Source organism: Tenebrio molitor, chromosome X, assembly GCF_963966145.1.
Source record: "Tenebrio molitor chromosome X, icTenMoli1.1, whole genome shotgun sequence".
In the NCBI taxonomy this organism is placed as follows: Eukaryota; Metazoa; Arthropoda; class Insecta; order Coleoptera; family Tenebrionidae; genus Tenebrio; species Tenebrio molitor.
The window spans coordinates 7,422,756-7,445,406 of NC_091055.1; the positions used below are offsets into that span (position 1 = coordinate 7,422,756).

General features: G+C 35.2%; 1 protein-coding gene across 2 annotated transcripts in view; it reads left to right on the plus strand.

Moving 5' to 3' along the window:
• klar (klarsicht) overlaps positions 1–22,651 on the plus strand; it is a 65,105-nt gene that overhangs the window by 33,206 nt on the left and 9,248 nt on the right. For both annotated transcript variants that reach the window (XM_069061601.1, XM_069061603.1), the window contains exons 7-18: positions 2,871–3,071; positions 7,448–7,564; positions 9,199–9,353; positions 9,407–10,006; positions 10,058–10,286; positions 10,429–10,652; positions 10,706–10,847; positions 10,899–11,204; positions 11,265–11,370; positions 12,307–12,488; positions 18,183–18,337; positions 20,208–20,418. In XM_069061601.1, coding sequence (XP_068917702.1) covers positions 2,871–3,071; positions 7,448–7,564; positions 9,199–9,353; positions 9,407–10,006; positions 10,058–10,286; positions 10,429–10,652; positions 10,706–10,847; positions 10,899–11,204; positions 11,265–11,370; positions 12,307–12,488; positions 18,183–18,337; positions 20,208–20,418 — 2,628 coding nt within the window. The remainder of the gene's footprint in view (positions 1–2,870; positions 3,072–7,447; positions 7,565–9,198; positions 9,354–9,406; positions 10,007–10,057; positions 10,287–10,428; positions 10,653–10,705; positions 10,848–10,898; positions 11,205–11,264; positions 11,371–12,306; positions 12,489–18,182; positions 18,338–20,207; positions 20,419–22,651) is intronic.

Here is a 22,651-nt window from a genome sequence, read left to right on the forward strand (position 1 = left end):
AATGTAATCAAATTTGTCTTTACTGTGATTTTTGATAGACAAGTTGACATGTCAATATTAAATTAGACGTGATCGATATCGTTTCAATACTTTGAGGTAAGACCATACAAGATGAGCAGTTGGCAAGTTCCATGACCTTTTTCTGACGCGAGGAGGCAAATATTTGAGAATTAATATTTAAGTGCAAATTTAGACTAGCAAATTAAAGAAAATTTTCAACACTTCTCAGTTAATCTCGACGGAAGATCTTTCCACGTTTCCAGGATACGTTGAAATTATATACAATTATCCTGTGACCCGTACCTAGTTCAGTTTCAAGATGCGAGAGAGTTCTAATTTGTCGAGAAAAAACTGTAGCCTGCTAATTCTCAATAGTTTTAGGGATGTATCGTCTATTTGACTTCCGACGTTTTCCATGACACAGTTTTTAAATAAATCGCCCCCGGATAAAATCCTGATCCGTCGCGATGGTGAAAGATAAGATGTCTCCATCTATCATCGACAAATAGTCACTTTTTCCGTTAATTGGCCGCAATGGTTTCTTATTAAATCTAATTGGAGATGTGGACGTGAGATTGTAATCGGTAATCACTAATTTAATTCGGTGATAAATTAATCTTCTAATGGGTAACTTCCGACCTTGATACTTCACGTAGTACCTACCGTTGTTGGTATTTTTCTGTAATGACACTAAAGAATCTGGGTTTTTGTAAAGATTTCGTCGATTTGCACCATCTGATAAATTAATAATGTGGAAACACTTAATTATGTATGCTCACATCTGATCTGAAATTATGGCTTTAGACAAAGTCGGAGAACGTCCTTCAGGTGTTAACACTCGAATACGAATGATTTCATATACCAAAATAGGTTTACACCTCTGAAGTAAAAAGTTTGTCCAACACTCCCGGAATTTTAATGAGCGGGGTTTCTGTAAGAACCGGTCAAAATTGGCGTTCTTTTTCGTTATCATTGCCATTATTATTAACATTGTGGAAATATCAGGCTTGCAAAGCGATAGTGAACAGTGTTTTGAGACAGATGTAAGACGTGTATTTGCTAGAGTAAGTAACACTTAGAAACGAAATAATAGTCTGTAGCACTTGAGAAGTTTTTCTTTTTTACGATTTTGTCAAAAAATGATCTCTGGGATTCGGTGCAAATCGATTTCAAATCAAAGTATCCAATGGACTGAATTCAAAAATATTCAAATCATCACGATGCGGCGCCTTTTTGTCAGTTAGCAAGAATCAGATGATTTTGTCAAAAGAATTTATTCACTTGATTCGGTCAAAGGCGGGATTGAAACTACCGAATTATTGAAAATTGTTTAAAAACCGAAATGCGAATTTTGCATTGAAACTTCGTACAAGAGGTGAAAAGTGGATTCTGAATAACTTTTCATAATAACTGACAAAAATCTCGAAAATTCACCCTATTCGCGACATCGCTGTTGACTGAACAAAAGAGGCGACCTATTATGAAATTCTACTACATACTCCGCAAAAATTTAAATTCTTCTCTTAAAAATAATTAAAACGGAAGACTGTCTTCGTCTTACGTGCGGGACACTATAATTTATGGACGAGGCAAATTAAGCGAGTCTATGATCGTATTAATTGTTTAGACAGCATATTTGCCAAATTATGACTAATAGAACGTTATCTCGGGTTTTTTCTCCTTTTGAGCGTTTCATATCCAAATGTCGCAACAAATATTTATGCGGGACTGAATCAGAGTATCATAATAATTGTTTTTGCCGGAAATAAATATTTTTATCAGATCAGATAGGCGATATTTGTATATCAAACATATGGCAGCAGTATTGTTCGTTGCCTCTACATATTTGGCTCTAAATAGTCAAAAATCACTTTTGTGATAAGTGACACAGCATTTCAACGGAATATTTTCCGACGTTATCGCGTGTTGTTATCGAACTATGTATTTGAAAAAAAAAAACCCTCCTCCGTTGTCGTGAGTGCTATCAGCTGTGATGACACTTGATTGAAAGAACGTGCACAGCAAAGTATTGTTAAAGTTCTCCAGAATGCACACATGAACAATTTCTATTTTAAATTTAGACAATTCCAATTACAATAATGCTGTATAATTTTCACCGGCATTGTTTTTAGGCTTGGAATAAAAGTGACTGTCTAAATACCACAAAATTGATTGAAAAGTAATTATAATCTTCACGTTCCTACAAAAACTAACGAAAGGGGTATTAACCTCGAGACGATTAATGTTTTATTGCTCCGTAACATAGACAGGGGCGTGGGTCGTAATATTTTTGGGGTAAGAAGCGCGGTTTCTCTGTAATTATGAGCGAAAGACTTTCGACGTTTAATCTTGGATTTCCTCATTAATAGTTGTGCGGTTGGTTCGTGCAAAAGGTGCACTAAATAATTGGATTGGCGCAAATGTAGTACTCGATGGCGTGAGTGAATCCTCAAGAAAATTTCATAACATTAGAATCCATACGTAATCCGTGACCCATATTGCGGCGAAGTCTTGTGTTTGCGAGGTTTCCGGTGGTTTGAATTTGAAAAATAACGGAGAGGATTCTCTAGTTTCCTAATTAATCTAGAGAAACTTGTCGAGCCCAAGATGGTGAAGTTAAACTGGGATGAAAATAGACATCGAAGTCGAGGCAGAAACGTTTTCTAATAAATTATTTAAATTACAATGTTCGGTTGCAGTGTTGTTATAATTTAGTGGAAGAAAGTAATAAGTTGTACGTTATCCACAAGCAACATTACGCCGGGTTTCCATCACGATTTCAATAAATCCGCCAAACATGTATTTAGTTGTTAATTTCTCAATCAGATTGTCAGCGTCGACCTTGTTTGATTGATTTTTGTTTGTTGCAGGTGCTGCACCGGGACATTGAAAATCACGGTAAAATCGTGGGTTCAGTGGTGAAGTTGTGCAAGAGGCCCGATGCCAGTTGCAACACAGTCAACGTCCGACGAATTGCGAACGGCCTCGAAAGGCGTTGGCATCTTCTTTTCTTGCGATCTTTAGAATGGCAGTGCTACTTGGAATCCTTATCTAAAAAAGAAAACTGCAGGGTAGGTAGTCGCGGTGGAGTTTCACTCGTCGGCAGTTCGCGACGGCGAAACGGAACGATACCATCTCCATTTCGCAATAGATCAATCGATTTACAACTTTCGCATTTACTCCGAGATGATTCCAAGTCACCGACAAGTAACACTCTGTATTGGAGTTTTACGAGATCAATGACTCCCAGTAGCTATTGTTTGGCAATGTGTTATCTTTTTTCGTTGGTTGCACCAATCAAGGTTGCGCACCATTCGATCTGTGACCGTGTTTCAATTTTTTTCAATTAATCACGGTGCAAATGGATTTTTTTCCTCGTTCGCCGTTCCTAAGACAACGACACCCAATCAGAATCCATACAAGATCATCAACTTCATTAATAGATCGACAAAATTCATTTTAACAGTGTCCTTTATATTTTTAGCACTGATGTCACGAATGTCCTAGTAGGTACTATTTTTAGTCCACAAGATTTCCGCTCGACTCTTCAATCACCTTGAGAAATGCAACCAATAATTTTATTAATAACACGGGGTGTTACCAGTAATAACATTCCCGTATTTTTTATTGCGCTAAAGATTAGATTTTATGATTATAATTAAACTCCCGTGAGTTTTAAGTTTCCTGTTTCTATTCTCAACCGATTCAGCTGTATTATTACGTTTGTCTTTCATTGAAACGTTCTATTTTTCGGTGTTCGTGCACTCTACAATTTATACTAATCAATCACGTTCTGACTTAACGACTAACTAATTTTGTGGGTCGAATTTGGTAGAGTAGCCTTAAGTCATTTTATTAAAACCAACTACGAACTCTTTATTAAGAGAAACACGTTTCAGGTAGTGCTTGTAGTTGTGTTATTAACTTGTGTATTTGAATCTTTTTTTGCATGCAAATGAGCCAAATGCATCGATTTACAACTACCAACCGATCGTCACAAGTAACAGATTTAAATCGATGCAATTAGAAGAGACCTCCGTTGCGCAATTTTTGCGAAATCTTCGCTCTAAATTTTATTTTTAATGAAGAACCATCGGTCAAGCAGCCGTCGGAATTCATAAGAATTGCACAAGTTTTAAATAAATATCGGAAATTTAAAAGTAGACATGTATGTGTTCACGTAAAAATAACTCGTCGATTCCTGAAGTAGGTAGTTGAATGAATCAGAAATGAAACGATTTAGTTTAGTTGAAGTAGAGCAATTTGCGTTGCAAATGAGATTTTTACTGTGTAAATTTATTAACAGAACCAGAAGAATGCAGTTTCACCAAATGTTAAGGTGATCTTAAGGTAGTTATCAGTGCGGAAAGAGTCAATAGATAATCAATTAAATAATACAACTTCTCTGATTATGGTCTTATTTATATTTCAGAACGTAACAGACATATTTAAATTAGAAAAGTGATGATCATCAAGATGACACCGTAATCGCATTTTTTTTTACTTCTAAGAATTTTGGTTCAACCGGAAATGATCTCATCTGTTGCGTACAAAATGTGGTTATTTGTCAGAGAAAAAAAACAAGTACACTTAGATTTTTGCAAGAACAGAATGTGCCACTGAATTGTTCGTAGCTGTTACGTTATTTATAATTTTACGGAAACCTCACTTATGTATTTACATTATTTGTAAACTAACAAATAAAAGAGATACCACGATCGGTTAGGTTAATCACCTACAGTGACATTTTTGGTGAATGTAAATGACTTCACTGTAATGTATGTTTATTTAATGAACAAAATTGAAAGAAAAATATTATTTTTTGAATTGTTACAGTCATAATTATTGTACAATTTTAGTTCAACTTCCGTTTCATTGTTATCTCATGGCGACTTGTGTGTAGACACGTAGGCACATATTCCTAGCTTGTTCAGATTTTCATTTATAACCTGACATTTTGTTTTTCGCATAACAAAAATGGTATGTTTCAACTTGTCGCCCGTTGGAGTGCATTTTTTATAATTATGTAATTTGACGCATTTATTACTTAACGTTTGGCCATGAACAATAGTCAGAAATTTACTTGTACAAATACGGTTTCCTACACGTCGACGACATATATTTCTACAAAATAAACAAAAATTTTAACACAAACATTAGAAACTGCGCCGAGGGCGTGATAATGAAATTATCCTGAAAAACAAACACGATTTCTTCCCATCGGAAACCGGCTCTCTCGGGCTTGTTTATTTTTCTTATTTTCTGGCACATTTTTAATACATATTTCCGTTTTTTCGAATGGTTCAAAGACTTCGGCGGCAGTATTCAAGTGTGCTCAAATATCCTGTGGGCTTGTGTGGAGATGTGTGAACAATTTTTATCGCCGATTTGTTTACGTTCATAGTTAAGTAAATAAATATTAAATAAATATTTTGCAATAAACGTATTTTGACATTGATCGATTCAAAATCAATGGGGAACGTGCACATCACGGCCTTTGTGTCCTGATCCAACTAAAACATATTTACAGAGCAGTTCTCTTCGTACTTGAATCACAACAGATTTTAAGTAATTTTTAGATAATTAATTCGGCCGTGAAAAGAACATTTCGAGTGTGTCACAATTTGTAAATGTGCGTGTCAAATTATCTTGTGGGAAGTTTCACGAAAATCGGTGTGTGCGATTATGATTACATTTTTTTCACGATTTTTTTCCGGCCTAATTGCCGCAACTCGAAACTCAAAAATAGTATAATGTAAACAGATATTTTATTTTAGTGCATCATGCACCAACGAATACATAACTTTTTTGTTTAGTTTCCGGTGTGTCTGTGGGAATACTTATTTATAATTCATGGATGTAATGTATATTTAACTATGTATATTGTGAACGTTTACAGATTTATGCCAACACCACGCGTTTAGCAAACTGATGTGTGCTAAGGGCATCGTCCTAAATATAAACAGAAAAAAATTTAATAACGTTCAATGAAAAAATGAGTGTTATCTCTAAAAATAAAAATAATGAAGTGACTCATCCAACGCTGAAAATAATAATAATAAACATCTCCCGCGTATGTTGTCTTTTCGCTTTTTTTAATTGTGTTTTATGCTTTAAATTTGGGACTCGAATTCAACATAACTAAACTAATGATGTCTAATTTAGCGCAGTGTTCCATTAACATTTTATTTGTGAAAGATTGGACCTTGAAATGATTATTAATCTTTTTATTTAGCGTTTTATTGATCGCAAATTTTTCTTATCAGCGGAGTTAAAATCAACAGGTAAACGTGATACTAGAAATGTACGAACATTTATTTGTTTACACGTAGAAATAACAACTGTTTCGTGGAAGATTGAAATCAATAAATGAAATATGTGTCGGTAGTAGAGGAAGTTATATTTTTGTGGCAAGTTCTAACCGTCATCGATCTATTAAGGTGAACGACTTTTATTCTTATTTTTTTTATTGCGTCTCTGTAAGTCAATGCGAAGACCGTGTCACATACTGTACGTTAATTATTTGTAATTATTTATTCCAATTAAACGAAAGGGTTGCATTAAAATTTAATGAGACAGCTTGACCAGATCAGTGTCTAGTGACTTCGCTTAATCACGTCGATTTCATTTGCTTCGCTTAATTAATTTGGGTAATTAAACGTGCAATTAGTTAATATCATTTAATGTAAAACATTAGCGTGATGGTTAGCCGTCGAAGTACATAAAGAAGCAATTTTGGTCTTTTATCGGGGAAATCATTAAACTCGCTTTTATATTCTTACATAACATTAATAACAGAATGGGTAAAGCAAAATTACAGTTTCATCGAGTGTCGCATGCATTATTTAATGTGCAGGACACGTGTCGGTTATCCCCTTTTATGTGACGACACTCATTCTCAAATTGTTTTCCGGTAATATCCATCCCACCGGTCGTATGTTTTCGATACAAAATGAAAAATAACGGAAACCGCATTGTGGTCGGTTCAAGAGTTCACATACTTAACGTTTTCGTTCCAATTCGAAAACGAGTCGAACGCATTTCTGAAACTAATTGCGAAAATGCTGTATATGGGAAGTCGATAGATTCTTGAAAATCGACCTCCCACTTGCCCACACTTCGTGAAATAGACGGCGGCAATCAGGCAGGTTTCAGGTTGAAGGTAACAATTTAGAACTCAATTCAAGTTTAAATTGCAAAAGTGCATGTGCGGGAAGTAAAAAGTCCACTTTTTGTTTAGATTATTGAAAACGTTGGGAATTTTGTGGTAATTGCGTTATGGAGTCACGGATTTCGTTCTGGTGGTAGAAATTGCTAATGGGCCAAAGAATCACGCGAATTAAATTTTTAACGCCTACAATTATCGATTCTGTGATAATGCTTTGGACTGGTATCGTCCCGTGATGATAACGACGCTGATGACTACGACTAACAAACATTCTTTCAGAACACTTCTACGTCCTCCGATGAAACTGACAGTGATTGTTATGAAGAACCAGTGAATAAATATCCACGCTTAAGTCATCCTTCAACGTACGACAACTACGAAAATACATCGATTGAGGTAAATACGCATTTCAACACTTGAAATAAAATTCTTTGTGCTTCCGTCATATCTCTAAATGTTCATTTTATCATCAGTAGGGTTTTCTTTATCATTTATTTCTAGAATTTAAAGGGCAATTTCAGTAATCAGAAAACTTGACTTGTCCCACTCTGATACTTAAAATTTTTAAAGTGCTAGAACATTTTCAAAGTACCAAAGTGGCATTCAAATAATATCAAACAGCAAAAAACTGTTTTTATTTTTCCGGTATTTTTTTCTATATGTACAGGTGTTATGGAGGTCCACGTAATAAATTTAATTACCAATAAATAGATCTGTTTAAAATAAACATTTTTTACATATGTATTGGTTTTTTTAATCGAATATCTTTTTTACATTTTTCTAACATTTTCGACACTTCGCTAATGGGATAATCATCAATTGAAAAGAGAGAGTGAAAATTTTTTTGAGCGACAAAAACTGTACAATGTTTTTGAATAAAGAACGACCGCTGTTCTAATATTAACAGTTTTCACTCTTTTTCATTCAAGTATTCAACTGGATGTGTAAACACATGTGCGGGTATGAATTTTAGGATTCAAATTATACAGGGTGTTATTGAAAGTTGTACAGATATTTTAACCACGAGCTACTGGCTTCATGTAGAACTCGGAAAAAATATCTAAAAAATTCTATGTCAAAAAATAAATGTCATTTTATTTTTTGACAGAATTTTTTAGATATTTTTTCCGAGTTCTACACGAAGCCAGTAGCTCGTGGTTAAAATATTTGTACAAGTTTCAATAACACCCCGTATTTAATTTTAATATTGTTTTGGAGAATTTGCGGAAAAAATAATAAATAAGAAATACATATGTACGTTTATTTTATCGAGTCCTGTTAATGGTTACATTTATTACGTGGATTTATATAACACCCGGTATACTCAACCCATTATGATAACTTTTCGTTAACTTTAAATATTTTTATTTGAGTTTTATTCGTTCTGACTTAACAGAAAAATAATGAATTTTAATGATTTTCAGGCGTCAGCATTTTGGTTATAAAACATTTTTAGTTCAGTAAAATTATTTTTTGTTCATTTCATTCTTTGTCTGCAACAGTGGTAAATCTTCTATTTTCCATGAAGACATTTCTTTGTTTTGTTTTTTCAACATTTTAACATTTCAAGATTTAAAAATGCTCATATTAAATTTAAAGTTAATTTCGTTTAATCGCTGCCTTACAAAATTGAATCATTATCTAAAAAACGTTCTACTAGAAAGGTTATTTCATGACTTACTCATAAGAATTGTGTTACCTTTGTTTTCCACGGGTATTTAACGTAAAATTAACTTAATGGACAATTGTTACTTTCTATTCTAATAATTGATTTTAAAACAAACTATATATATATTTTTTTATTTTACAGAAATTAACCATTCTAATGGAAAAGTGAATGTTTTAGATTCATCTATTGCTAATTTACGCAGGTGTTCTGGTTCATTATTCTGAACCTTTTGTCATTAAACTTGTTACTTTCTTGTACTCTGTAGAAGCAAAAAAATGTTCGCCAAAATCATAATTTTATCTTAAACACCAAAAAGACGGGAAATGAAGCGATTTTAATTATTGCTTTGGATTGATTTTAGAATGATTGTGGCCATATTAATGAAATATCGGAATCTTCCTTAATATTTAAAGACGTAATGAACAAAAACGCTCCCAAACAATTTGCTCAAACAAGTGAAGACACAGTGGATGGTGGTTTTTTCAGGTTTGGAGAAGACACATCGCAATTTACAAGGTCTGTAAATTCTCCACTCGAAATTATTTTTATCATTAATAATTTCGTTACAGATCCAATCGAAAGGCGCCAAATTTAGCGACTTACTACTTCAGACACGAAGACACGGACTCCGATATGGATAAGGTGGAACACAATTCAGTAATGTCGAAAAACGAAGTGCAAAGCACTCTCGAAGAAACGTCGGAAGAAGAGTGGACCTACACGAAGAATGTCGAAAAAAGTAATGAAGTTGTTGGGGAACCAAACGAAACGACAAAATCGAAGTTAGTACCCGAGGAGACAATCAGAAAGCTTGTTTTGGGAGCAGAAGATTTAGTAAGTCCAGATAAGTGTCGAAAGTTGGATAGGATCAATTCGGTGAACAAAATGTCACGAGTGAAGAAGTGGTTAAGTATGGAAAAACCAGACGACAGTTGCGACGCCAGTGGAGAAGACGATGAAAGAGAATCTCAGATTTCTGAGGATTTTGACGAGAGCACGACCACATTTCGCGCCACGCAAGGCTACAATTCGCAAAATACATCTTTTACGGAGCTGAATCATTCCGAATCTACTCCAAAAGTGAATTTGAGGCAGAGGAAGTACAGTAGCAACCGGCCGTGGAGTGTCTCTTGTATATCACAACTGGACCAGTCATCTCCAACCAAAGCGTAAGTTTTAATCGATTACTGAAAGTTTTGTTTTTAATTCGAATGTTGCAGGACTCAAAACGACATGACCAACTTTTCCATATCTGAATCCGCTTTACATAAACTGGCTCTGACGTCTAAAAATGTGGAAAGGTTCAACGCAGTGACTGCTATTAGTATTGGTGTCAACGGTAACGGTAACAACTCTACATCATCCACTGTTGAGGAAAGCTATCCGATTTTGCAAGAAAAGACCTCGCCGAACAGGAGGAGGAGACTCAAACTGAAAAAGAAAGCACTGGTAAGAAGACGTTGAGAACATAGTTGCAGTCTGTACAGTATTGGAAATTTTCCGCTTGGTCCAAACTGTAATTTAAAAAAATTGTCTGGAATTTTTCTGACATTGTAATAAGAAGCAGGAAATAAAATGAAATATTTTTCAGTGTGGAAAAATCGAGTTACACGCCCCGTACAGTCCTTCCGTTGGTAACCAGAAGAATCGAAAGTTGTTGATAAAATCGGGTTCTTTCTCGGGCTGTAGCACTAAACTTAATTATAATGAACGACACACGTCAAGCGACCCGCCAGCTGTAGATCTGTATCATCACGGAAAATACGAAACCTCCACTACCAGTGGTGCGGACAGCGAAGAAGATCTAAGCAAGCGGTAACAGAAAAGATGATAGAAATGTCGCCATAACTGTTTGTTTTTTTTTTCAGGATGCCATCTTTTAAGTTAGGTTCTAAGACTCACTACCTCAATTCTAATCTTAGGGATTCTAGTCCAGGAAAAAGCAGTCTAAACACACCCGAAGAACAGAGTAGTTCATTATCAGAACAGGCAGCATGGGACAGCTATCAGGTTTGTGCGACTGTAGAAGTTCGGACGTTTGTTAAATTGTTCGTTTTGCAGGAAAAGTATCTGTCAGAAGCTTACAGCGAAACGCACGATTCTGACGCCGCCAGAAAACTGTTGGAATTCGGTGAAGATTACAGAAATTTTCTGGACAGCCAGTCAGATTGGTCCACCAATCCCGACATCTCGCCGACTTTCAGACGACGAACTTTGGTAGCTTTCACGTCTCACGAGTCAGACAGCGACACTGAATCGATCAGACAGCTACTAAACAACTCCAGAGACCAACTAAATTATACTAAAAATATTTACAAGCAGCAGGTGTCATTGGGTATTAACGAATATCTAGTAGCTAACGAAATAGTAAGTGGGAGAGATTGTTCGATGGATTGTTCACGATTTTTGCATCGGTGGTGTTTTCAGGATGAAATGATTTCGACGTGTGATCGTCACATTGATTCGTTAAACCAAGTGGATAAGTCGTCCGACGAACTGGCCATGTCAAAAACAGACAAAGGAGTCGTGGCAGGTAGGAACTGGTTTCCTAATCCATTTTCCTACATTTGGAGATCCTTGTCTTCTTTCCTGTTAAGAAAATTGTTAGGATTTCTCATTTATATTTTTCTTAAAATAGGACGATTAAGTAAACTGAAAATAATGTAGATCAGTTTTTGTTAATAGTTTTATTTTGCATGGAGAATATAATTTTATTTGTATTCTTTAAATTATTTTGCAATTCTTGCCTTATAACAGCATGATTTTTGCATTAAATTATTTTTGCTTATATTACGCTTTTTATGGTTTCTCCGACCCCTATTTTCCTTTCTTTTCGGTCAACACACTTGGTGAGCAAGTTTTTACACATCTCCTTTATGCATGATTGCTCAGAATCTCTCGATCTTTCAATTGTTTTAAACAGGAAAAGCTACGAACATATATTTGAACCGCGAAATATAAAAACAACATTCAAGGATGCGCCGCGCCAAGTAAATATTTGCACTTTAATAAAACGTCCAAATTTAAAATGTTGAATTTCATTGGGATGTCTGTAATAATGCATAAATTAGACGCCTACTGGTAATACCCACAGAGACCAGTTATAAACATTCAGTTATAATAAGAAGTTCCATCTGTTACATTTCGAAGTTGCTAGAATGTAAATGAATTGCTGCTGTGACTATCTGAAAATAATATTTAAACAATTCTAAGGTCAAATAGTGCATTGTGTTTTATGTGATACTAAAAAAACAGTGACAGCAGGTAGGTTTTAAATTTTAGATATCCTTTTAAATCATGTTTTCACAATGACATTTAATGAATAAATTTAATCATGTCATAATCATCGATAACAATGTCGATTAACGTAGCACAACAAATATATATTCTTGTTTTTCCTGTACTAAAATAATACTACATACATTTAGGTGTCATTAACGTTTTATCAATACGAAATTTTTCTTTGCAGAATTGTTAATGCAGTGGACCGGTTTGCGAATTAATGTGTTGAAAATGCAAGAATATCGAATTTTGCAGAGAGACATCTTGCAGATGAAGAATTCACTTTTGACCGTGGAAATTCCTGGTTCTAATTGTGTGATCAATTTAGGCTCAGTGGACGATCTTCCGAAAGAAGTAGAATATTGCGAGGTAGGTTATTTTTCTCATTTAACTTTTAACCACCACGAGCTAGTTTTTTCGCTAATTTGTTTCCATGTGACTATATTTACGATAAAAATAGAATGTGCAATTGTGAGTCAGTGAACAAATTTAACCACATTGCATAACACTTTAAACTTTCGCTTTTCTTTATTTGTGCAAACATTAGCGGATGTCGACTGGATCTGTTAATTTTAACTGTAATTTAGTGTTACTGTACAATCTACAATATATCGACGATTTTCTCCAATCAATCAAATAAAGGAGGTCAGCAGTGAATAAACCGTTCATAAACAAATTACATGGATCGTCTTTGAATGTATTGAAGCTACAAGGCGGCTAAATTACCTTAACTGAAGATATTGCGTACATCATTTGGGTGTGACCTGGAGTTCTTATTTGCGACCCTTGCTTTCACCACATCAACGGTATTCAAGCGATTTCCGGCTATAATTTACGAAACGTGACTATTTTTTGGCCGAGATTATTCCAGATTAAATTTCACGTTTAAGTTAATGTAAAAGTTCAAGTTTAAGCTCATTTTTGCAATATAAAAACGTAATAAGAGATTAAACTTGAACGTGATCGTAATAATGTTAAAAACTACTCGTTTGGTGTCGACAAAAAATTCAGACACTAAAAACTGAAAGCAATTTCAAGATACAGCAGGTGTTATCTTGTCTACAAATGCAACTGCAACTGCTTTTAAAACAGATTAACGGTTTATTGCATTTAAACCAAGATGTAATTGATTTGTGATAAAAACTGGATAATGATACCAATCATATTTTTTTCAATTGTATGAAATTTTAAGGTCATTAAGTAATTTAAAATATGTCTAGATTATATTGAGCCACTTTTTCTCTTTTATTTAAATCAGATTTGTTTTGTTTATTGTGATCGACACAATAGTAATTACATTTCGTGAAAAACAAAATTTGAGTTGCATTTTTAATATTCAGGAATAGCGATAAGTTTGATCAGTTATTTTTAAAATCAATGTAAGATTTGTCAGCACTTGGATCGTTTTTCAGATAACTTAATTAATTCGCTTCCTGAGTACTAAGTAAAAGTAATTTTACTGAGAGGGATTAACTGAAATTCGGTTACTTTTTTTTAAATTCCTGTGAATGTTCTACTCACGGCCTGCTGTGGTATAACCGACCTGGTTATTTAATTAAAAATGCATTATGAAAATGTTTCCGAGAAAGAGCCAATTATAACAAAGAAGAATAACAACACTAAACACAAAAACAACGAATAATAAGGAAAAAATTAACGAATTTAATTTCAAAGCTGCAAAGAACAAGGAGTTTTTTGTGTTCAAATTCAAAATGTCATTTGAACAAGAAAAATTCTCGGTGACAAAAACTTAAGATGAATGAATATCCCCAAAAAACACCTGTTTACTAGCGCTCTGCGGGGATCATTCAAACTACACTTTTGAACAGGCCGGTTATAATACAGGTGTGGTTCTACCGAATAATCGTTGTCTATGATCTTAATAACTGAAGTATATTTGAACATTACAGAGAATTTTTATTTAAAGTAAAAAACATTTTCAATTATTTGATTAATTTTTATTAGTAATTAATAGTAATTAATTGACCTTTTTCGATGAATATTTTAATCAAGAAAAATATGAAAGTCTGGAAGCTGTTGACAAGAGTTTGAAATCAGCACATTTTGGATTGAAGCTATTGTTTGAACCCTTTGGTTTACATAAAGTAAAGTAAATTCAGGATGGATTGGGTATTTCAAGGTCTAATAATTTTATTTTTTGGCTATGTGATTGTCTTGAAAATAGTGACCTGCAGGGAACCAACATAATGCAAATTTAGCAATTCTCAATCCAACGTGAACGGTATATACTAATGTGAACAAGAAATTACTCCCTAGGATTTAGGGATATTCGTTACTATATTACTTTATTATAGGTTGCCATAAATTTGGTTAAGTTGGAGGCTGTGATTTCTGGTGACAAACAAAAGATATCGGAACCATGTCAAAAATGTTAGGCACCGAATTCCTTCTCAAAGTTGCAAATGGCTCATTTCTCGCTAACTGATAGATGCTTTTTAATTTTACAATCAGTTTTGGTTGCTGGCGGCATATTAAGTTGGACTTGCTCAAAAAATCTCTTCAATTGATAGATAACCAACGTTCGGCATTCAAAATTACTTTCGAAAATTCTAGTTACATATAGTTGTGTCAAAAATAAATTACTCCCTAGAATTCGAACTTTTAGTTTTTCATGTTGTGTGTAACTAGAATTTTCAAAAGTAACTTTGAATGCTTAAGGTTGGTTGCTATGAATTGAGAGATTTAGTCCAACCAAATATGCCGCCAGAAACCAAAATTGATTGTAAAACCACCAAACATCTATCACTTAGCGAGAAATAGACCCATATGCTACTGTTACAAGGAATTCGCTGCCTTACGGTTACGATATCTTTTGTTTGTCACTAGAAATCACAAGCCGACCTAACCAAATTTATGGCAACCTAGTAACGAATATCCCTAAATCCTGAGGAGTAATTTATTTTTGACACGATTATGTATATGAAAAACGTAATTTCCCTAAAAGTTCGAATCCTAGGGAGTAATTTCTTGTTGACATTACTGTAGACACTTTTATAAGTCGAGTGGTGTAGAATTTTTAAAGTAATGTCGCCAATTTATTATCACCTGAAAAATATTTTGATGAATAGAAAAACAGATTATCATTGTACATTGTTTTTCTTTGTGTTATTGTGTTTACATAAAACGTAAACCTTATCAGTTGCAGAGGAATTTATATGACGTAATAAGATTGATCTTTGCTTACAAATAAAATTTTCATTGTCCGATTGGAAGAGAGGTATTGAAATAGATCACGATCTGCTGTGTTATAACCGGCCTGTTCAAAAGTGTAATTTGAGTGATCCCCGCAGAGCGCTAGTGTACGGGTGCTTTTTGGGGATATTATTCTTCTGAAGTTTTTGTCACCAAGAGTTTTTCTCGTTCAAATGACATTCGAATTTAGAATCAAAAATACAGTTGTATTCGGTATTGTTTTAGAAAGAAAATATGAACTTACTGTGCTCAATCTTAACTCTAAAATCATGTCTAAACATATTTTTCCGCATTTTTATTCTTTAGAAGCGCCCGTACTGTGGCGCCCTCATCGGCAAAAATTAGTTCTTTCTCGGAAACATTTTCGCAATGCTTTTTTAATAAAATGAACAGGTCGGTTATTATACAGCAGGTCGTGGAAATAGATATAATTTAAAATACATCGTGTTGAAGAAATCATCAGTGTTGGTTGTTTCAAAATGTCGTCGAATCGTGTTTGCTTAAGCCTCTCCTACATAGATGGCGCTAACGTACTGAAAACTCAAAACTTGAATAGGTGTATTATGGTGGGACATCGGAGCCCTTTATACATATGTATTCCCTTATAATTCTACGGACGCTTACAACAAGTTCAACCACAAAACGTTTAATTACGAAATTGTGGTAGAATTTAAACGTAACCTAAATACGAAACTGGATTTTTCGTAGAAATAGTTTTCTGATGGGAATAAGTTTTTGTTTGTTCTCCGAAAAAAATCCGCACCCGAAGAGTACGGTCGAATGATGTAATGATTGCGGTTGAGCGCAAAAAAGAAGTAGCAGCGGTGTTCGGAGGACATAAATATTTATCGATTCGAATATGACATGGAGTTCGAATTCGGGCTGGAAGTGCGGCGTGAAGAAATTGGAACAGTGGATATCGGAGTGGTAGAGCGAATTTCAATCGATATCGATCACCGTACGTGGAGAGAAGTCGAAGTCGGCACAGAAGGGCAGCATTTGTACTCCGTACTGGTGGTGCAAGATTAAGACTTGGACGTGTCTGCAAGCGAGCCGTGATGGAGGCCCTACGTCGTTACCAAGTCCCGTCACGTACTCCACCGTAGCAGTAGCGCGACACGGGTACGCTTTTATCGTCATTTCAAACTGAAAATATCACACACCACCAGTTTTTAGTTTGAAGTATCGTTTAATTCCAGACTCTGTAAAAACGGCCTCTTCTGAATTAACAGAGGCCGCCGAACGACCTAAAAACTACCACTAATCTAACGCATGCACCGCGATCGATCCCCGATCAATTTTTTTACACGATTAAGCATACGTCGAAAGGTACAAACGTTTGGGGCTCTTTCTAAATTTGAAAACAAACGATCAAACACTAATCGATACTCGGGAGGTGTATTTTTGGTGGTCGACTACGAGGGGACTTATTTTAGTTTTTATAGTTTGTAAATTGTGGGGAAAATGCAACGGACTGATTATTCCGCATGGCACTGTCAACTTTGTAGATTCGATAACCGCAATTTGGCGCAGGGCTTGGGTAAATACATGGCCCTACAACACGACCACATTGGTATGCCGCTTGTAAAACTTGCTGCAGACACGCATTCCAATGTAATTCAATTTACAATCAACAGCCAATCAATTGATTCGAATTCAGTACAGTTCTGTACAAAACCGAGAGTAATCGGCGCTCTCTTTACCTTTGCTCCTATTTCACAACGCGAGTCTTCTTCACCTTCCACCATATTCAGAGAATCGCCTTTTTGTTCTCTATTGTCGTCCGTATCTATAGCACCGGTTCAGACACTCAAATCTAAATCACTGAAATTTTTCGGTATATTGAAATCCACTTTGATGATCCAATACCCAACATTCAGACCTAGACAACGATTAAATCTCGCTAATATTAAAAATTAAGGATAAATACAATATCTATTAGTGAAAAATCAATCGTAGCCAAAGAGGGACTCAGTAATCGAAAGTTTTTATTATTCGGTGCTTTAATTTTAGTGAAAGTTACTTCGTTTTCGGAAGGACCGCGTTTTATTTAATTTTTGTCAATTCAACTGGATCGAATCATTTTTCAAACCAAGGGATGCTCGTAAACCGAATTTGTTCTAAATCTAATTGTCGAGCACTCAATGGTCGGGGTTGGCGAAGGTAGATCTATTGTTCGTACCCCTTAACCCACAATTAACGAGAATTACCAATCAACAGATGGCGGCAGCTAGTAATTGTTGTTTCTTCTAACAATTTAGGACGTCGCACTACAGTTTTAAGTTGGATTTGTTTGCGTCGCCTGTTTCGGATTAATTGGAAAAGAATTGGTTTATTAATCGAGTCGGGTCGTGGTGTGTGGAAGAGAATTGGAATGCTAAAATTAGGAATTTGTGTTCTGTTGTCTGTTTAATAATTGAAAGAAACCGGTACCTTAACGGTCCATAAAAATAAATAATTAAGACAATCGAAATTTGGGGGCCTGGATTGAATTGGAGTAGCTTCGGTAACGAGTCGGTATCCGCACAATTCAGTTAGTAAAATTTGTGCTGATACTTTGAAATATTCAAGGGCAGGTTTGATGATCCTTGCGGGTCAGCACCTTCGCAAGAGACGACTGCCCATCTCGTATCCCCTGTGGGCTTTCAAGAGCAGTTCCTTTCCGTCCAAGTTGCGACTGCCAAGGCGGTCATATATTCTGTGTCGTCGTTCAGCGACATTGATGGCCACATGTATATAAATTACTCAAATTTATAGCCAGACCTGGACACGAGCCCTGTTTATACGTCGGGAAGCGAATTTTTAAGACGCCCTTACATCTAATTAACGTGACGATCTCTCTTGTTCCAGAAAAAATTGGAGGACATTTACGAATACAAAAAGAAGCTTCTCAATTTAAACGTGGCGGTCCATCGATTCGTGCTGGAAAATAAAGAGTACAACGCCTCCTCGCTGAAGACGGACGTCTCGGATTTGTACCGCATTTGGGACAATTTGTGTACCAAGTGAGTATTTCCATTTGTACATTTTTTTTTATTGGTTTGATGAGTTCTCACGGTGATCGAAGACGTTGAATGTACATTGGCTAGTCGAAGTACAGTAGTGCGTATGCAGTAGTACCAAGTATTTTGTAATTAGTATTCCGGTGTTGAAAATCTCCCCTCTTCTCGCCCCCCGCTGGCCGACTACATGACGACAGCTGCACCCACATATAACGTGGTTTGTTTCACAAGTATCATCAAATCTATTTTACAATGTGACATTTTTACCGTACGTCACCGTGATTTATTTCGGAATATACCTGCCACGAGGTGGGCCCTTGCATAACGCGCCATTACATCTTTCCACCGTTCTTATTTATTCTTAAACGCCAAGGCTAGCATTTGCCCCGTCTTAAAACCAAAATTTAACAGTTTATTGGGATTTAAACAACTGTAAAAAAATATCGACACCCAAAAACTTCTCTTTGAATGGTTCTACGAGAGATCCCACGCTGAACTCTAAAAATGTATCAGATTTCGACGAGCTACGTCCTATTTCTTATGTGTGTGTACAAGTATTTTCAGACATTTTTTGTTTAAATTTTATTTCCATAAAAATGAAAATTATGAAAAACTCACGTTTGTTAATGTGTTGAAATCTTGTAGTTGGTGTTTTGTTACTCCATACTTTTTAGCTAGTATCTAATACCTACACAAAAAGGATAATTTATAAAAGACTAAAATCATTATATGTAGTTTGATGAAACATTCACATTTTCTTTGTTTATCCTTTTTTTTTCTCTCAAAGTTTTTCTTAATTATAAAACTTATTTTTCTATTTCGGTATCACAATAAGCATTTTGTGACACTGAAAACAGTTGCACAAAGTTCAATTTTATAGCATCATTTCTAGTGATTATTGAATATGGGGTTGGTATTAATTGTAAGTGTCAGTGTTAAATGTGATATCATGTGATGTTTGTATTAAAGGAGTAGATTATTATTGTGACAATATTTGGGAGACAATTTGAAATTTAATTTTCGATTAAACGACATTGATTTATCAATACCAACCCAATTCCATTAAAATAAAATTCACTAGATAATTATTTTATGTATATTAAAAAAATTAAATTAATGATTCCGAAACAGAAAGTTCATTATAAAAAGACCTGATAGGAACAGGCATTTTTGAGTTTTCAATTTTGTTAATTTTTAATTTTCTAATGTGAAAATCTTAAAACTTTTCGTCTTGACACAATAAAGAATTCTGCACTGCAATAAGTGGAATTTTTTGTTTTTCCTAAATTTGGCGCAGTAGATTGTTGTTATTTTTTTCACCTACACATAATTTGGGCTTGAGATTTTTGACTTTGAGATTGCAGTAGTTTCTGTCGTTGTCGTTTTATTTTGACGGACGACTCTAGACTCATCCATTCTGAAAAGACCTATCTGTCAATATAATTTTAAAATTGCGAATAAACAATTCGATCTGAAAGTTTTCCTTGGGAAAAATGCTAGCGTTGGCATTCGTAACAGTCCGTCAAATCGCAAATATTATCAACAAAAACACGGAACAGTCTCGACATCTCCGAGCGGTGTAATAAATGATTCATTAAAGTGGGGAATATGTTGTGACCTCCGCCTAAATAATCTCCCGAGAGCTGAATGATTATTGCCCTGAGCTGGATACACCCCTCACGGACGGAATTCATTTCTTGAACAAATGTTGACCTACATCACCGTCCACTACACCATTGGAAACTAGCGACCAACCCCTAAGTAATTGGTACCGACGATTTCATCACCCCGAATGTGTCTCCGTCTGATTGATTTGTCAATAAAGAGCGATTTTTTCTATAATCTTCCTGAATCGCCGGTTTTTTTTTTATAGCGCGACCGAACGTTTGGCTCAACTTCAACCCCTGCTACAACAATGGAAGACTCTCGACAATAGACTGGAACAGTTACAAGTGGATTTACGCAGTGATGAGAAAACATTGCATCTTTTAGACACCGCTCTCCAGGGCGGTGCATTATCAGATCAAACGGCGAGCTATGTGCGAGATGTCGCCAAGTTGCTATCTGAGACCACAACTGTTCAGGTAAGGTATTTTTTAAATTGTCGACAAGCGAATCGAGACAACAAACAGCTCGATGCTCCAAACTGGTATCGAATTTTAATTTTTAATTAATTGTAAATTTATTATTTCAAATTACACACAAGTCAACGTGTACTTTGAGACAATTACCTGCAACGCATGTTGGGGCAATGATGCAAAGACTTTTGAAAGTTATTTAAACGTCATCCCTAAAGTTTACAGCTAACATATTCAGAATTCTTTAATACTACACAAAATATAGTTTGATGAAAATGAAAAGCAAGAGAACGCGCTTTGAAAATGAATTTCCTAATTTTATTATAAATTTATTTAGTGTGAAAAAAAAACTTGATTATGTATTTCGATAGGAACAAAAATATTTTATCTTTATTTCGGTTGATTTCTTTTATCATTCCATCAAGTTAAACTGAGTGGAATATTTTTTAATACATTTTTACAATCGCCAATTTTTGTCTAAATTCATTATAGGAATTTTTTTTCAAAATTTTTTTGTTACAATTTTTAGATTTGAAAAAAGTGGTGTTAAGTAACAAAGAAGTAGACAGTCAACTAATTTCAGCACTGCGTGCATTAATATTGGATACTGTAACTTATACTTCTTGCATCACCCTGTATAGTATGTTTCGCGATGACTTGAAACTTAAAAAAAAGTTATTACATAGTTGATTATTGCATACAAAAAGTGCCAATGAAAGCGATATTTTTCTAGTTATTTCTAATTTTGCAGAGGCCATTTGATTATGACAAAAGAATTTAATGATTGACTCTTTTCCACGATTAACATTTTTTTAATTATTATTAGTTCGCACATTACTTACGTCATGTGTTTAAGTGTGTACTAAATGAGCTGGGAAAATGGAAATGTAGGTACATTCCATGAAAGTAAATATGTAAAATGTATATACAGGGTGTATTAAAAATGGCGCATAATATTTACATCACACGATTCTATGTTGAAATACAAGCGAAAAACTCCAGTACCAATTTACTGTTAACTGCTGATTGAGTTAACAGCCAAACTTGGAAATTTACTTCGATTGTAATGGAGAAATACTTTTAAATAGTATCAGTAACATACGTATAATTCAACAAGTAAAATAAATAGTCAAGCACTAATTTTACCATTGTGATTATTGGTTTATTTGCAATTTCATTTTTTAAAATGCTTTTCATAAATTTTGAAGGTATTGTAACATCGCAACTTAGCTAGAGTGATGTTTCCTCAGAAACTAAAGTACAGCATTGTCATTAATGTCATTTGTGATAATTTAGTAATATGTAATTTAAAAAATGTAATATGTAACTAGTATTTTGTGATGGGTGGTGCGTGTTCGGTGGGAGCACCCATCTGTTATCTCTGCGAATCCTTTCTCGGAGGCAATATCTGAGTTTTTGGTTGTTGGAAGGTCGAATTGATTTATCCGGCGTTTATTGTGGGGTGTGGATCGATTGGTCGGAGGGCGTTTATAGAAATTTAGGTGGGCAGTTTTCGTTTACATAAACATGGGTTTTCCGCAAGGTCGCCGGTGGAAATCGTGGGTAATAATCTGACTATCCTGTAGCCCATGTAGTAAAGCTTGACCTCCGGGCCGAAGTTAAGCTCTCCGATCCGATATTAAATTTGTATTTTTACGCTGATTCCGTGGAACATTCAAGATACGTGACCAGAAAATCAACAGGAGCACGATTAACGATCCGGAAACAGCAGCATTACGTTGGTCAGACCCATCCGCGGCGTCGCAAAGCATCCTGTCTGCCATCATGGAGCTTGCGACCAAATTACTCATATACATATTGTATCACTTTATATTTCAGGACCGGCACCAGACCGCATACATGTAAATAAAACTTTATACTTCCGACTCGGTCGGGGTTTTTTTTATTTCCGCCGCGTAAGTACCCTTCAATTATGCAGCTCCTCCAGATCACCGCTGCCCACCGTCAGGTCCATCTCCCCGACGCATCAATATTTCATTTATTATGGTGATGCTTATCTAATCGCAATCGCTATTCGAAAATTCTACGGCGAGTTGTCGGTTCTTTTCGTTTTCGGTCTCAGTTGATCGGAAATAATACGACCGCCGTTTCGAGTTCACTTCTCGCAATATTTTGTTTTCGGTCTAGACGGAAATTTTTTGAATTGGTCGGATTGGCGTGTCAAACCGGGGGTGGAATTGGTGCTTCGCACGTCGAGGGACATTTTCAAAAGTCAACT